Source organism: Cyprinus carpio, chromosome A15 (genome assembly GCF_018340385.1).
Source record: "Cyprinus carpio isolate SPL01 chromosome A15, ASM1834038v1, whole genome shotgun sequence".
Classification (NCBI taxonomy): domain Eukaryota; kingdom Metazoa; phylum Chordata; class Actinopteri; order Cypriniformes; family Cyprinidae; genus Cyprinus; species Cyprinus carpio.
Genome location: NC_056586.1, coordinates 18,053,714 through 18,070,562, shown reverse-complemented (window position 1 = coordinate 18,070,562; position 16,849 = coordinate 18,053,714). Strand labels below are relative to the sequence as shown.

The 16,849-nt window shown below is 35.4% G+C and overlaps 1 protein-coding gene across 6 annotated transcripts in view; it reads right to left on the bottom strand.

Annotated features, from left to right (window-relative positions):
• LOC109103180 (rap1 GTPase-activating protein 2-like) overlaps positions 1–16,849 on the bottom strand; it is a 56,657-nt gene that overhangs the window by 4,185 nt on the left and 35,623 nt on the right. For 2 of the 6 annotated variants that reach the window (XM_042771311.1, XM_042771312.1), the window contains 17 exons: positions 16,532–16,616; positions 11,986–12,021; positions 10,541–10,573; positions 10,048–10,078; positions 7,405–7,626; positions 6,948–7,051; positions 6,766–6,844; positions 5,527–5,580; positions 5,113–5,196; positions 4,912–5,012; positions 4,568–4,697; positions 3,168–3,323; positions 3,021–3,092; positions 2,851–2,937; positions 2,551–2,691; positions 346–492; positions 89–204 (listed from right to left, as the gene is read on the bottom strand). In XM_042771311.1, the coding sequence (XP_042627245.1) occupies positions 89–204; positions 346–492; positions 2,551–2,691; positions 2,851–2,937; positions 3,021–3,092; positions 3,168–3,323; positions 4,568–4,697; positions 4,912–5,012; positions 5,113–5,196; positions 5,527–5,580; positions 6,766–6,844; positions 6,948–7,051; positions 7,405–7,626; positions 10,048–10,077 (1,523 nt within the window). In that variant the 5' untranslated portion in view covers position 10,078; positions 10,541–10,573; positions 11,986–12,021; positions 16,532–16,616. Of the gene's footprint in view, positions 1–88; positions 205–345; positions 493–1,456; positions 1,630–2,550; positions 2,692–2,850; positions 2,938–3,020; positions 3,093–3,167; positions 3,324–4,567; positions 4,698–4,911; positions 5,013–5,112; positions 5,197–5,526; positions 5,581–6,765; positions 6,845–6,947; positions 7,052–7,404; positions 7,627–10,047; positions 10,079–10,540; positions 10,574–11,985; positions 12,022–14,501; positions 14,754–16,531; positions 16,617–16,849 lie in introns of those variants that run through there. The other 4 variants (XM_042771314.1, XM_042771313.1, XM_042771310.1 and 1 more) reach the window with 4 other exon arrangements.

Here is a 16,849-nt window from a genome sequence, read left to right as displayed (position 1 = left end):
TGAGGCCTGCAGTGCATAGTCAGTTTTTGCAAATTGTTGTGTGTAAAAAAAAATATATAATATAAATGTATTTTAAAAAATGGTTTACCTGCGAGTAGGATGTTTCTCAGTTGGACTTTCCGTGCTGGAGTGCAGTCTGGGGAATAGACCAGAGCGCCGCTTTACTGGACTCTTTAATGGAGATTTCGCAGACAGCACTGGAGGCTGACAAACACAACCACACAAATATCAGCTCATGCACTGCTGCACCGCTATTATAATAATAAATGCTTTCAGGATGTTTATACACTGGATGAGATAAGAATTTAATCTGCATAAATGAATGTAAGAGAATAATGGAAGTACAGTGAAGGTGCTCTTGGTGCACTCCACGCTGTTCTGCTGGAGTCCTCCACCGCTGACACTGGACGGGACCCCTGCTGTCACTCCAGGACTCTTGTGTTTATGAGTCACCATCGTCTCCATGGAGTGGCTCCTCACACGCATGGCCCTCTGACAGAGACAGAGACAGAGGAAGAGGGTAAGAGAGGAACAGAAAACACATCCTGAAGTAAAAACTGTACTAAGCTGCAAATAAAGAGAATCAGAATCAGAAAGAGATTTATTGCCAAGTATCTTTGCACATTTGTTCTGGTTTCCGAAGCTACCAGTAGACAGAGACAACAACACATAGATAATAAGAAATAAAGATATTTGAATAAAACACACACACGCACACACACACATTATATATATAAACAGAAATTTCAATTTCAATGTACAGTTGTGGTATCTAGATGGAAAATAAGAAATAAGAACCTATATCACAGTTTATTTGAGGTTTATATGTGCATTATTTATATTAGCTGGCTAATAATTTATTGTAAATTAGTTATTTATTTTAATACTTTTATGACATATTTTTAATTATTTATTTATATTAGTCCTAAAACTAGCCATAATAATGATGACGAAGTTAGGAAAACGGAATTGTATTACCATAAACAACCAGCAGGTGAGGCTACACACCAACTTTATCCTAAAGCCAAAGGTCAACCAAAGGGTAGAAAACACTATTCTATTCGAATCTTGTTTTTCTTTTTATTTCTATATTTATTTTTTATATATCACTTTTATATTTTTTTACTTGTAAATTTAAATGGCATTTAATATATATATATATATATATATTATATATATATATATATATATATATATATATATATATATATATATATAAATTTTACAATATTATGTAATAATATTATAATAATTATACATTTAATCTTATAAAATGTTACCCTTCAAAAAACATTTAAACTAGTGTATATATACTACTATATATATATATATATATATATATATATATATATATATATATATATATATATATATATATATATATAAACACATATATATATAAACACATATATATATAAATATAAACAAAAAAGTAGAAAAAAAAAACAATCTGCAAAATAATCTGGGAGTCTTGTGTTGTTGTATACATGTTTAATGTATTGTTTTGTGTGCACTGGTCATCTGCATCAGTTCAGCTTGGTAATGATACACAGTCACAGCTGCTACGCAGATCAGCACTGCAGTATATGTGTGTGTCTGCAAACCACCCCACACACACCTCCACCCTGCCTGAAAACACCCACACATGGTAAAATCATGCATATATTCACAAACACACACACAGGCCTTCTAAGACCTTAGTCCAGGGCAGCTCAGTTGCATACATTTTAATATCCAGAAAGACAGAATCACATGCACACAGACAGACAGACAAGTAAACAGGAAAAGTTTTAGTAGTACAATTAATGTGTATCATTTGTGTCCTACACAAAAATTACATTCAAAATGTTCAAAACATTCCAATGTTAAAAACTTGTCTGTACATGCATACTGTAACTGTTCAAAAGTTTAGGCTCAGTAATGCTTTTTAAAGAAGTCTCTTATGCTCACCAAGACAGCATTTATTGATTAAAAAGACATTTCAAGCTAAGTTTGTGTTTCCAATAGAAGTCCTAACATAACAGTTTGGGGTTGGAATGATTTTCTAAATATTTCTCAAAGAAGTCTCTTATGCTTAACAAAGCTGCATTTATTTGAAAACCTGTAAAATTAGTAATTTTGTGAAATATTATTACAATTTAAAATAACCACGTTCTATTTTAAAATATTTTAAAATGTCATTTATTCCTATGAAGGCAATGCTGAATTAGTCTTCAGTCTCCAGTGTCACATGATCCTTCAGAAAGCATTCTAATATGCTGATTTACATTTCTTATAATCAGTGTCGAAAACAGTTGTGCTTCTTAATATATTGGTGGAAACCATGATACATTTTTTTCAGGATTCTTTGATGAATAGAAAGTTCAAAAGAACAGCAATTGTTTGAAATAGAAAACGTTTATAATATTATGTGTCTTTACTGTCACTTTAGAATACTTAAAGAATACACAAAGAATACTTTTCAGAATAGAATAAATCCAAAGAGCAACATCATTCAGTAAAATCTTTAGTGCTCTGGGTTTTTAAGTGGTCAAGGACAAGACATCTCACCTTAAAAGACTCCAGCAGCCCTCCATGACCTCCATTTTCTAGCTTTTCTTCATCTGTAGTTGAGCCCAGTCCTACTGTGGCCTGTGTCTGTCTGTGCAGTTCATCGTGAAGGTTATCTAACAGTGCTGCGCGTGTCCTCTCCTGTCAAACACACACACACACAGAGAGAGAACGACAGACAATGATGTAGACAGAATAATTAAAGCGATAGCTCACCCCAAAATGAAAATTCATTAGTAAATAATGCAATTAATAGTTTATACTATAGTGAATCCTTAATCGCAGGATCTTTTTTCTCACCTCTAGCTTGGCGAACTTGTCTGACTTGCAGCATGCATTTTCTGCGTTGATCAATTTTGTCAGGAGAAATTCCCGGAACTCAGGACCCTGGGAAAGTGTTTATCTCCATCATCTTATGACACAAATTAAAATCTCCTACAACATTTAACTGAAGCAATCTTTTATGTTACCTTCTTAAAGACGGAAGGGTTTGGAAGAGGGGGGCCGAACGGAGGGACATCCTCTCGTGCTGTGACGGACACCTGTGAACACGATCAATATCGGGATTGATGGGATTGATGGGCATTTGGAGTAATTCAGTGAGGTGTTTGACAAACCTTGTACGTGGTGTGATCAGTGCCAGGGTTTTCCGCCTGCACTAACACGTAGGCATGAAGGAAGTTGGATGCGATCATATCAGGTACAAAAGGTGTGGGCTCTTCCTGGAAGACGGCTGCGACAATGTCATTGCCAATATGTCTCTTCCTCTGGAGCTGAGAGAATATGACACAAGAGGAAAATATTTATAAATATTTTGAATGCAATAGATGTACCAACACATTTTCAGTCAAGATCAACATACAGAGATTTTTAATATTTAGAAATAAGATATTATAAAAATATAAATAATTAATATTTGCATTTTTTTTATATTTATATTTTTAAAACCCTTAAATTATTTTCCAATGTGAATTTCATAAAGTATATTTCTCCCCAGTTCTCATTGCTGTAATTCAAATATATCTCAATACCATAACACAAAACAATAATAGAATTTTTAGAACTGTATACTATTTTTACGTCATGGTAATATATTTTAATATCTTTTATTTTTGCTGATTTAAAAAAAATATATAATAATAATTAAAGTCATAACTGTCCATCACAATAATTAAGATTTAGAAGGGATTTGTGAAAAAAAAAAAATTCTGTTGACTTTAGAGTGAAATATGATCTAAAGAGTGTATGAAAACCTTTGACAAATTTAAAAATAAATAAAGATTAAAAAAATACATAATGAATCAATTATATTAAATAATTACATAATATTTAAATATTACATAATGTATAAATAATATAAAAAAATAAATAAAAAAAAACATTAAAGGGATAGTTCACCCATCCTAGGTGTATATGACTTTCTTTTTTCAGATGAATACAATTGGAGTTATATTAAAAAATGTTCTGGCTCTTCCGAGCTTTATAAAGGCAATGAATGAGTGTTACTATTCAATAGTCCAATAAAAGTCCAATAAAGTGCATCCATCCATCATAAAAAGTACTCCACGTGGCTCCGAGGTGTAATAAAGGCCTTTTGAAGTGCATAGATGCGCTTGTGTGAGAAAAATATCCATATTTAAAACTTTATAAACCATAAGGAGAGTCCTTTTAGAGATTACAGTTTTAAATATGGATATATATTTTCTTACACAAATGCATCGATTTGATTCAGAAGGCTTTTATTAACTCCCCAGAGCCATGTGAATTACTTTTATGATGGATGGATGCACTTTATTGGACTTTATTGGACTTCAAAATCTTAACATCCATTGACTGCTATTATAAAGCTTGAAAGAGCCAGGACATTTTTAAATATAACTCCGACTGTATTCGTCTGACAGAAGAAAGTCATATACACCTAGGATGGCTTGAGGGTGAGTAAATCATGGAGCAATTTTCATTTTTGGGTGAACTATGCCTTTAAAAAAGTAAAAATCATCTGGATTTTTTAGCCCACCTGCTGAATGTCTCCGTCTGTAAAAGGGAGTTTTGTGGAAACGTGAAACATGATTTCTCTCTGACGGAACGTAGTATATACAGACTCAGATCCTGTCTGTCCATGAGACACATCCAGACCGCCTCTGAATCTGAGCAACACAATACCACACACACCAGACAAATTAGTTCTTCAGAAGCACCGCTTAGGCAGATCAGTCTGAACAAAATCACTCACAATGAGTAAATTAAATAAATTATCCACAAATGGATTCTTTGAATATTGTTTAATATTAAAACAAGCCTTTTATGTGCGCACAGGTGAACCTTGGCAGCAGTTTTCAGAGCTTAATCTCCATCTCTCACCCTTTAAAATCCTGCAGTTCAATATTGTCTCCTAAAACACTGAGGAATTCAGTAAAGGCTGGCGTCTCCTCATTGTTCCCGAACAGCTCTTCCTCTGTTGTCTGATATGAAGAGACAATACCAGTGGGAAACAAAGAAAAAGAGCGAGAAGTTCAGTCAAAGTATGTACAATGAAGACAACAACTCAAGACTGACTCTCACCTGACCAAACTTCTGATAGATGACTCCAAACTTAAAAGTGTTGTTCACTTCGTGCTCATCAAAACTGACGATCAGTTGTGAAGCTGGGCAAGAGAAAACAGAAAGTGAGAAAAAGCACCCACAGGGGTAAATATGTGTGTCAGTGCCTTTCCATAATTCAGGCGTTTGTGTTTGCCATGCCTGACAGACCATGCACAGCCTTGAGATGGTCAAGGCTTCTCTCAAACACAATATGTAGTTCAGGCATGCCAGAGAGTGTAAAGCAGATAGTTTTGTGACTCCCCTGGAGCACAGGAACATATTAATTCAGATGACTTGGGTACTAGGGTGAGACGGAGCAAGCCCAGCCCTATTTCACCCTGCTGCTTCGAGTAGGTAAGTCACAGATGGAGTGAAAAAGACAGAAATGCTCACCCTAGGGTAGAGGACGGGGTTGAACTTTAGACCTGTGACATCATCGCAGAGCAGCTGAAACACACAGGACACATCTGATGTGAACATCTTGCATCTTTTGAGTGGATTGAAGTTCAAAAGAGGTCTGCTAAGTCTTGAGAGACTTTGTGAGAGAGACTTTTTTGAGAATTTGTGTCCGCATACAATTTAAAAGTTTGACTGCAGACCTACATAATGTAATTGTAGTCTGTTAAGATGCATTCATTTGACCAATTTTTGAATCCTAGTAGCTTTCACTGCCTATGATATCCCACAATCCTATGGGTTTTAGTGGTTGGTTGAAATTTATAACTACCATTCAACATTTTGGAACCAGTACGTTTTTTTTTTAAAAAAGAAATTAAAATGTTATTCAGTAAGGATGCATTAAAATGATCAAAGTGATAATTTTGTCCAAAAAAAAAAAAAAACTGAAATATATATTTTTTTCTATTCATTGAAGATTGTTACCTGAGCACCAAATCAGCATATTAGAATGATTTATGAAGGATCTTGTGACACTGAAGACTGAAATAATGACTGATGAATATTCAGCTTCATCATCACATGAATAAATTACATTTTAAAATATATGACAATAGAAACTGTAATAATATTTCACAATATTACTGAATTTTTGATCACATAAATGTAGCCTGGGTGAGCATAAGAGACATCTTTCAAAAAACTTTTAAAATCTGGCTGATTACAAACTTTTGAACAGCAGTGTATGAAGAACTTTCTTTTCTATTACATTTTTCTTTGGATGTGCAAAGCTTGAACTTGATTATTAGACATGACATCACTTAGAAGTGATCGACTTATCTCTTAAGTGATTGACTGACTGGGCAGTAATATTTTTCCACACATTTCTCATGATACTAAAGACTGTTTCATTGAAATATCACACTTACATGATCCAAATGAATTTTGTATACAAATTTATTGAGTGGCTTTTAACTAAACATGGAATTAATTATATTATTTTTTTCTATTATTATTTTTATTTTTATTTTTTAGTTAAAGTGGATAGTAAAGGAACTCCCAACAAGAACTGAGGATACATGGGAACTCCTTCAAAGCTTCCCAGTTATTATCAAGCCAGTGGAACAATCTAAAAGATGGTTTTGATTTGTTTGGCCACTGCAACATTTCCATTTGTGTTATTTAATAGCTTTAAAGACATTTATCTGGTGCTATATATATCTTGCAAGTACACACCTTGGCTATCTGTGGTACACTTGGTAGCTGGAGGAGGCCTTCAAGTGGGATTCGCTCATGAAGGGTCTTTGTTTTTGACCTAGAAAATGACAAAAAAATAAATGCTCAGTTATTTACTATGAGAACATAGGTCTATCTAGCAATGACTATACCAGAGTTTCAATATGTGCTGGACATGGAACCTGAGCATGATGCGGAGAGACTCCTGTCCATCTGCCTCCTCATACTTCAGAGACATGATGAGGTGTCCCATACTACTGGCTGTGCAGTAATAGTTCATGTGCTCCTGAGAAAGAGACACAGGCGTCATTTCACAGGTTCATTCCTCACATATTTCAATATGGAGAGGTTCATTTTCCAGTAGACTGAGTTTGCATTTTTATCTCTCAAGTGTGGCTCTGTGTCATTCCAGTCAAGCTCTCTGTGACACACAACTGAGACACATGAAATATTACCTCAGACAGGACACTTATTTACAGCTAAAATGGAATTTTGTCTTTTATTCTGGCATTTTGTGGCCATGGTGAGAATAACCCATTATAATACATGGGTGTTTTTTTAGCTATGGCTACTTTTGGCCCTGTGAACTTACAGTGTAGAAATTAAACATACGGTTGTCATTAACAAATTAATCCTCACATTGCCCAGAAAGTGTTTGCGATAAGCCCGTGAGATGCTGTTACACTCCAGCCTGTAGCCGAAGCCTCCTTCTCCACCAGGGCTCAGACCATCATCTTCCTCCTCACAGAAGCTGCTGTCTGAAGACGTGGGCGTCCCCAACGCAGCCTCGGGATCCTCAATCCAATATCCACCAAACTGAGGTAAAATGACCTGAGGGTAGGGACCACCCTTCTCCAGGATCTAGACAATATAAAACAGCAAATAAAAGTCATATTTTATAATTTACATTTACATTTACATTTATTTGGGCTTTTATCCAAAGTGACTTACAATTGGAGTATACATAAAGCGATTCTTCTTAAAGAGGCAAACAGTCACAGGAAGTGCTTGTAATACCAAATTTTAGACATTGTTCAAATAAGTACAAGCTAGAAAGAGAAGGAATAAATAAAGAGAAAGATTTTTTTTTTTTTTTTTTTGAATGATGATGAAGTCAAGAGCTTCAAAAGAGATGAGTTTTCAGCTGTCGCTTGAAAATTGTCAAGGATTCCGCATTCTGGATAGGGGTGGAAAGATCATTCCACCAGCCCAGAATGGTGAAAGAGAATGTACTGGAAAGTGATTTTGAGCCTCTCTGTGATGGTACCATGAGGTGTCGCTCACTAGCGCATCTCAGACTTCTGGAGGGGATGTAGATTCGTAGGAGTGAGTGGAAGTAGGCGGGCGCTGAGCCTGTGGCTGTTCTATATGCAAGCATCAATGTCTTGAACTTGATGCGAGCCGCAACCGGTAGTCAATGCAAGGAAATAAAGAGAGGTGTAACATGTGCTCTTTTGGGCTCACTGAAGACCAGTCGTGCCGCTGCATTCTGAATCATTTGCAGAGGTTTGATTGTGCTTGATGTAAGTCCAGCCAGAACAGCATTGCAGTAGTCCAGCCTAGAAATGACAAGGGCCTGGACAAGAAGTTTTGCAGCATGCTCCGTTAGAAAGGGCCTGATCTTTCTGATGTTGTGCAATGAAGACCTGCAAGATTGAGCAATCTTTGCAATGTGGTCTTTGAAGGTCAGCTGGACATCAAAGGTTATACCAAGATTTCTGACTGAAGTTGATGGGGTAATTGTAGAAGAACCTAGCTGGATGGAGAAGTCATACTGTAGAGTTGGAGTGGCAGGGAAGACAAGAAGCTCAGTCTTTGCCAGGTTGAGCTGTAGGTGATAATCTTTCATCCATGCCGAGATGTCCCCCAGGCAGCCTGAGATCTGTGCAGCTACTGTTGGATCATCTGGTTGAAATGAAAGATAGAGCTGTGTGTCATCAGCATAGCAATGGTAGGAGAAACCGTGTGCCTGTATGATGGGACCCAGTGATGTTGTGTATGTGGAGAAGAGGAGGGGTCCAAGAACTGATCCCTGAGGAACCCCAGTGACAAGTTGATGTGCTATGGATACCTCCCCTCCCCAAGCCACCCTGAAAGACCTACCAGTGAGACAGGGTTCAAACCATCGAAGTGGAATTCCTGTGATGCCCAGTGATGAGAGGGCAGACGGGAGGATCTGATGATTGACAGTGTCAAAAGCAGCAGATAGATCCAGCAGAATAAGAACTGATGATTTGGAATCAGCTTTTGAAATCCGCAGGGCTTCCGTGACTGACAGTAGTGCAGTCTCAGTTGAATGCCCACTCCTGAAACCTGACTGGTTAGCGTCCAGTTTGTTGTTCTGCGAGAGAAACGATATCTGGTTGAAAACAACTCTTTTGAGGGTTTTCGCTATGAATGGAAGGAGAGAAACAGGTCTGTAGCTATCTGTAAGTGAAGTGTTTAATGTAGGTTTTTTGAGCATTGGGGTCACCCGAGCCTGCTTGAATGCAGTTTGGAAGGTGCCTGTGAGGAGAGATGTGTTGATAATGTGTGCGAGTGCTGGTAAAAGTGTAGGAGAGATTGCTTGGAGGAGGTGTGAGGGGATTGGGTCTAGAGGGCATGTTGTAGGGTTGCTGGAGAGGAGAAGTTTTAATACTTCTGCCTCAGTGAGGGGAAAGAAGGAGAAGATGGGAGTTTTAGCAATGGGTGTGGTTGGTTTGAGGTCCTGGGTGTGCTGGGCTGAGAACTGACTACTGATTGTTCTGGTTTTGTCTGTGAAGAATGTGGCGAAAGCATCAGCTGTTATAGAAGTGGTGGGAGGTGGTGGAGGGGGATTTCGGTTCGGTGAGATTTTAAAATCTTTTTGAAGAAAAAAGATGTTCACCAAGGTTGCATTTATTTAATCAAAAATATACCAAAAACAGGAATATTATGAAATATTACAATTTTTTAAAATGTTTTCTATGCTGGTATATTTTAAAATGTCATTTATTCCTGTGATGCAAAGCTGATTTTTTATCATCATTACTCCAGTCTTCAGTGTCATATGATTAGCAATCATTGTCAAACATCTACATGCAGTGATTAACCAATCAGAATCAAGTATTCCAGAGAGCTGTGTAATACATAGAGACAGTCTGTTCCTTTCAACCTTAAAACGCCTTGAACATAATGAAAACTCTCTTGTGCTAAATTACAAAACAGTATAGAGTACATAGAACTAGGCTTGATTTTTTTGTTTAATTTGAACTGTTGTGTGTTTATAAGTGTGTGTCTGTGTGTATGTTTTCGTGGACTCACATCCTCAATCCGGGGGTAAGGGATGTACATCCTGTAGAAGAGAAAAATAAATTTGATAACAGGATAACACAGGAAAGTCAAACACATATATCACAGTGTGTTTATAGCAATGAAAAATCCCAAGAGCAGGACAGAGGAATAATATCTACATCAGAATAGGACTGGTAAAAAAAAGTCTAATTAACGGCAGCAGCAAAAATAATAGAATGTATCTGATTATTCTCAGTTTGCATACCAATATTCATATATGGGATATAAAGGTTTTTTAGTCGGCTTTTTGACTCTCTAGCAGCATCTGAAGGCCATCATCACTGACCTTTACATCAATAAATGTAAAAAGTACTTCAAAATGATTGATGTTGATTGATGCTGTAGCACTCAAGACTGTGGCTGATGTTTATCAGAATATTAATGGAGAAGAAAAGACCCCACTCACAAGCATGCACTTACAGACACAATATACACATACACACATTCAGAATACCAGCCCAACCTTGTATTTCTTAGTCTCCTCAGTTTTGGGAATCTGTCATGTCCAGGTAAGCAGAAGAGAGTGAAAAGAGGAAGAATAAACGACAAACTAGTACACTGAACCCTGGTAGTCAAATGAGCTCCCCAAATAAAGCAGTTTTGTTTACAGTCAATAAAGGCTTCTGAACCTGTTAGTCTTTTTTCCATTTTTTTATTACTATGGTGGCTAATATCAAATAATTTTATCAAAAACTGTGGTTACCATGATAAATTGTTTCCACCTGCAGTCCAGAAAAAAACTTAAGATAAATATAAAAAAATTAGAATATTTAAAAATTTGAGATAAATTGAGGAAGAATCTCTTGTTCACTTGGAAACATTTATAACAATATTTATATCAACAATATTACTGTATATCACTGTATGTACGTCAATCTCTTTATTTTAGCTGAGACTGTCCTACATGACATTATTAAAATTAAACAGATAATGTACATACAGTAATAGCATTTAGACATTAAACAAATATAATAAAAAATAAAATCAAAAATGGTAAGTTAATAAAATAAATTGCATTAACATTGGAAATACATGTATTTTATTTAATATTTAAATTAATAATTGTAATTAATTTAAATATAAATGTAAATTAATTTCTAGTTTTTAATAAAAAACTCTAAATCAAATCAAATTATGTAAAATTTAAAATATGTTTTATCAGATTTTATCCTTGTGCAATTCTTAAAAGTTTGTGGGATTGTTCTGAAAAAGATAATAGGAAAGGCCCAGTTCCCTGCCCTGGGCACTGTACATGCTACAGAACTAGGGTGCTGACTAAGACACACCTTCACACCATCATCTTTGAAGAAAAACATCACAAGTGCATGTGATTCATTGGAGAGAGAGAGGAGCCCTTCAGACAAACCTCTGCATCGATCTGTCACTTATACTGAGGTCTGCACAAGAAGACCGAGGGCTTTAAAACCACCTGACTGAGGTACTGCACTCCTGCTTCAACACAGTATTGATCATCTGATCTTTAGCTACCTGCTGCCCCTCGTCTACACACTCTCACAAACACACACACAATGACAACAACACCATCATGCTGCTGTTATATAACAGGTCAGTATGTCCTGTTCCCAGTCTCTCGTCCCTATGGGGCTCCTACCAATCCCCAACCCAAAGACGCACCACAGAGAAAAGTGCTGGCTATATCAATGACTTTGAAATGAGCTGGAATGTGTAATTATTCATTCAGAGCAATGGAGGACTATTCCACTAGAGAGAGAACACTTAACCAGCACTCAAGGGCAAAAAACATAAAGTAATTATTATATTATTATACAATAAAATGCTCTTCAGCTAAAGTACAAACTTATTTGAGGAATACTGTTATTAGAGGGATCTTATTCTAAAGAGGGACATGCACTTAAAAGATCATCTGAATGATGGAAGGAATCTTACCTGCATCCTTTCCAGCATGTCGAAGAACTCTGCCGACTGGAAAAGAAACATAAATTGAGATTTGTGGTTTTGTGGTGATATTTACATAAAACCTATTTGCATTATCTGGAAATTTTAGAATCAATAAAGAAACAGTGGTTAATACATTTTGATAACTTATTTTACTTAGTACTATTTCTTTATTGTAAAATAACAATAAAGGCATCAAAACTTGCACAGTTGTTAAAATTCTGACCAATTCTAAGAATTCAATAATTATTTTAATTTTATGGTTGATAATAGATGAATGGCAGATTAAAATTCTATGCATTTTTCTACATAAAAAACACACCAAAAACCAAAATCATTAGATTGTTTTGAATACTATAGATTAAAATGAGCATGAAAACATATGAAAATGTGGATATTTACTTTGGTATTTCGAATATTACATTTAACAGTTATTGAATTATTAGATTTAAAGATTAACATTAAGTGAACACTAACAAGATAATCTTATAATAAGATAATCTAAAGTAAAAATGGGTAAAATGAGCATGCTCAATTGCCTATAAGAAAAAAATCTAAAAAATATAAATAAAATACACAATAAAATAAAATAAAAAATGTTTTTTTTACAGCTATTAAAAAATGAAATAATTACTTTAAAAATACTAAAATATACTTTTAAAATACTTTTAAAACGCTAAACTTTAAAAATACAAAAAATTGCTAAATGACTTTAGTATTATTTGAAAACAAAACAAATCTTACATTTCAGTCTTATATTTCATTTCATTCCACCCTTTGTCTAGATTCCAGCTCTCCTCACTCTAGACATTCCCTCAGTAAACATGAGGTGCATTCTGGGATGCTTTTAAAACATATTAAAGACGTGCCAATGTATATTGGACTCTCAAGCCTACACACCCAACTCCCACAGTCTGATCACATCTAAAACCAAGTCAACAACTACAGGCAATAGAGGAAAGCCCAGCTGAGCCATATTTGCCCAAATAACCTTGAGGAACTGAGACCACAACATCAACAGGACACATGAGGGTAACTCCTTAAACTCCTACTAAAGAGGAACGCATCGTCGAAGAAGGAACAAGGCGAATGGATGTATTTTAGGAAAGGATTAGAAAGTTTTGCAATACAATGACCTTTTGACCTTTTTTGATTATATATTGAATATTGACAAATCTCACATGAGTCAGCAGTCAAGTGCCTGAAGTTGTTTGTGTGAGCACATCAAATCAAATATAAAAACATAAGAGCTACATGATAAAAAAAATTTACATAGTCTTAAATTGTGCCTGCAGTGTCATAGTAAGGTTATAAAGAGATGGAGCATATCTCCAACCACAACCTTTTAGTTCCATTGTTGTCGCAGACAAGATTAACATCCTATCCTGGATTTTTGCAGCTTCAACCAAATTACAATCAAGCACACAATACATCGAAATATTTCAAAACTTTCTACTTCAAATTTCACATTTAATTCAATCTGTTAATTGTCGTTTCTTTGTAATTATTTGTGAAATTTCAGAGTGAAAATATTAAGTATTACAGTAACTATCAAGTTAATTTCTACATGTATTAATAAAATTCTACATTTGTAGTTACATAAGTTAACATTACACCAGAAATTAATAGTATATTAAAAACAAACAAAAACAGGGCAAAAATCCTAAAATTGAAGTGAATGGGGCCAATCTGTAAACATTAAAATACTTTTTCAATAGTATGGCCACAAAGGCATGAAAAACGTATATTAACACGATTTTAGTGTGGGGGGAAAAATCACTTTTCTGAGTAAAGTTATATTCAATTTAACAACTTTGATGACATGGCAACACACTCTTAAAACACTAAAATGACAGCTGAAATGAGAATAAAAACTTTACAGCTCAAATAATACACACACGTTGACAGAAGAATTCATGTAAGTGTTTTTAGAAAATTATAAGCCTCCTAATTCTGCTTTTAAACCATCCACATAATTGTCCATTTACTTTCATTGTACATGACTCACTGTAACATCTATTTTTGCTCTATTTTGAGGAACATGTTGAAATATTTTTTATTGTAATCAACATTATGCATAACTGCTGACAATTGAGCTTAACTTGTATCCAAAATAGTCCTTTAACATAAAAAAAGCTGTTTATTGTTAGTTCATTATAATAAATAAATGTTAACAAATTGAACCTTCCCAAAAATGCTGCCATTTCTTTAATATAAACACTTTAAACTATTGTTTACTTAAATATGCAAGTAGTTATAGGTATAAATAGACACAAATATAGAGTAAATGTGCATCTGGGACTCTGTCCAGGACTGGCTGATAAACTGATATAACATAAAGACTCAGACGTACTAGAATGAATGAATGAACTGCAGTGGTGCAGGAGGTCTGTGCTGTGTCAAATACACAATAACAAGCCTCCTCAATACCCTCATCCTGCAATAAACACACAGCGAATCTAACACCTCTCACATTCTGTTTCCCCCCGTCACACGGGCGATCATACCTCTCTCCTCTGATCAGCTGTGCTCCTCTATGCAAACACTTTCAGCAGCACAAAACAGGAAGAGGACGACCAAGTCCGCTTAGCACTGTTTTCTAGCTCTACACCCTAAAACTGGTCTTACCAGTATGTCTGTACTTTTGAGTTTTTTGTAGTTCTGCTTTGTATTTGACCTACAGCTGTTCGAACCACAGTTCACGAGAGCTTATCAAGTCTGCACACTTGCTTTCCTCCCTTTCCTCTTTTCTTCTTTAGACACTGGGTTTACATTGGGAGTGGCTACCAACTGTTTGAACGACACATAATAATATATCTTAAAGGACAAGTACACATTCAGATTAATATGTCCTTACTAAATGTATTGTGTTTACTCTCAAACACAGGTGTTAATAGAGTATTTGCACACTGTGGGAGTGTTCTGAGTGGGTGAGTGTGTGTTTGTGTGTCAGGTTTTGGCTACATTGTTTGGACCAAATGTTCCCACAAGAATAGTTAAACCTGAATTGAGGTACAGTACAGTACATTGTGTTGTGTTGTGTTAACGTTCTTGGCAATATTTAAAGTGACTCGGTGTAGTCTAAGGACAAAGTTGGAACTGAAAACTTGTTATGTGAGTTTTTCAATGACACATTTATTTTAGGATTCGTACAAATCTAAAACTAGATACAAACATTTGGGGTCTGTAAGTATTTTTCAATTTTTTTTAATAGAAGCATCTTACGCTCACCAAAAGTTCATTTATTTGATCAAAAATGCACAGTAAAAACAACAATATTGTGAAATATTATTTCCATTTAAAATAACTGTTTTACATTATAATATATTTTAAAATATTATTTATTTCTGTGATGGAAAGCTGAATTTCCAGTCTATAGTGTCACATGATCCTTCAGAAATCATTCTAATATGCTGATTTGGTATAAAAATATTTAGTAATATTTTCAGTGTTGAAAACAGTTGTGCTGCTTACAATATTTGTGGAAACAGTGATACAGAAAGTTAAAAAGAACAGCATTTATTTGTAATTATTTTTGTAACATTATAAAAGTCTTTACTGTTCATTTCGATCATTGTAATGTGTCATTGTGAAATAAAAGTAAGTTCTTAAAAAATTCTTTACAACAACTTTACAACTTACTGAATTTACAACAGCTGCTCACAAGAAAGGCACATCCTATTTAAGCTATTTATAAATACTCAAATCCTCCAACAACAGGTAATAACTAAAGCCTGGAGACCTTAATAAATTTCAAGTATGATTAACAAGTGCTCTGTGCCTCAGACATTTAATCAGTCCTTATGAGAAACAGTTTTCATAATTAAAGCACTGGCTAACAGGATCATGACCTCTAGGTTTGACTTTATGTCTTTTCATCTTAATATCACACCATCCCTCCCTGCATAAACACCAATCTCTCCCTCCTCCTCTGATTTTTCAGCATGTATGTCTTTCAAGGTGACACCGACTGTGCTCCGCTCACATCACACAATCCATCTCTGAACTCAGTGTATCACTTTTAAACAAGACAGAAAATCTTTCCAGTCCCTCTCGAGGCTGTTTCAAATTTACAGAGATAGCGATACCATGTGAACTCAATGGGACCTTAATGCTCTGAAGAAAATGGATTTCTCAGTCCAAATGAATTGCCATTGCATTTAGAGGTAACCTTGAATAAAGAGCTTTACCTCAAACACACTACATTGAACTTTAACAGACAGTACTGCAGGTTAATGTGCATGTCTAAATCAGTTAGAGGCATTATGTAAGAGCACGCTGACATTTTTGTAGTGAAAGGAGGGTCATTTTATATGGCATGCTACAAAGGGCATTCTCAATTTCTCATGCTATCACAGCTAATAGAGGTTAATTCAGTACAAACGTGTGCCTGGGAGATGAATGCAGCAGATTTCAGCTAACAGCAGCTAATAGAGTGGTGTGCGCGTGTGTGTGTGTGTGTGTGTGTGTGTGTGTGTGTGTGTGTGTGTGTGTGTGTGTGTGTGTGTGTGTGTGATTGCGAGGCCAGAACACTCACCTTCATGGTGGGTGGTGCAGTGCGGGGAGGTGAGGGTGGACATTCTCCCAGAGGCACACTGGAGATGGTCAGCAGCTCTTGTTTCCTGCAAAACACACACACACACACACAAACACACACAATTAGCCAGGCGAATGGTCAGCAATCATTATAATAGAAGTCATAGTAGAAGTCATTAAATATTTATATAATTCGTCTATCAGAAGACTTTGCATTGACTTTTTAATTTCATTTTTACTTAGCTAATGATATTCATTTGGCATATCTGTGTAAATAAGTGTCACCACTACAAAAATAATAATAATAATTAAAAAAAAA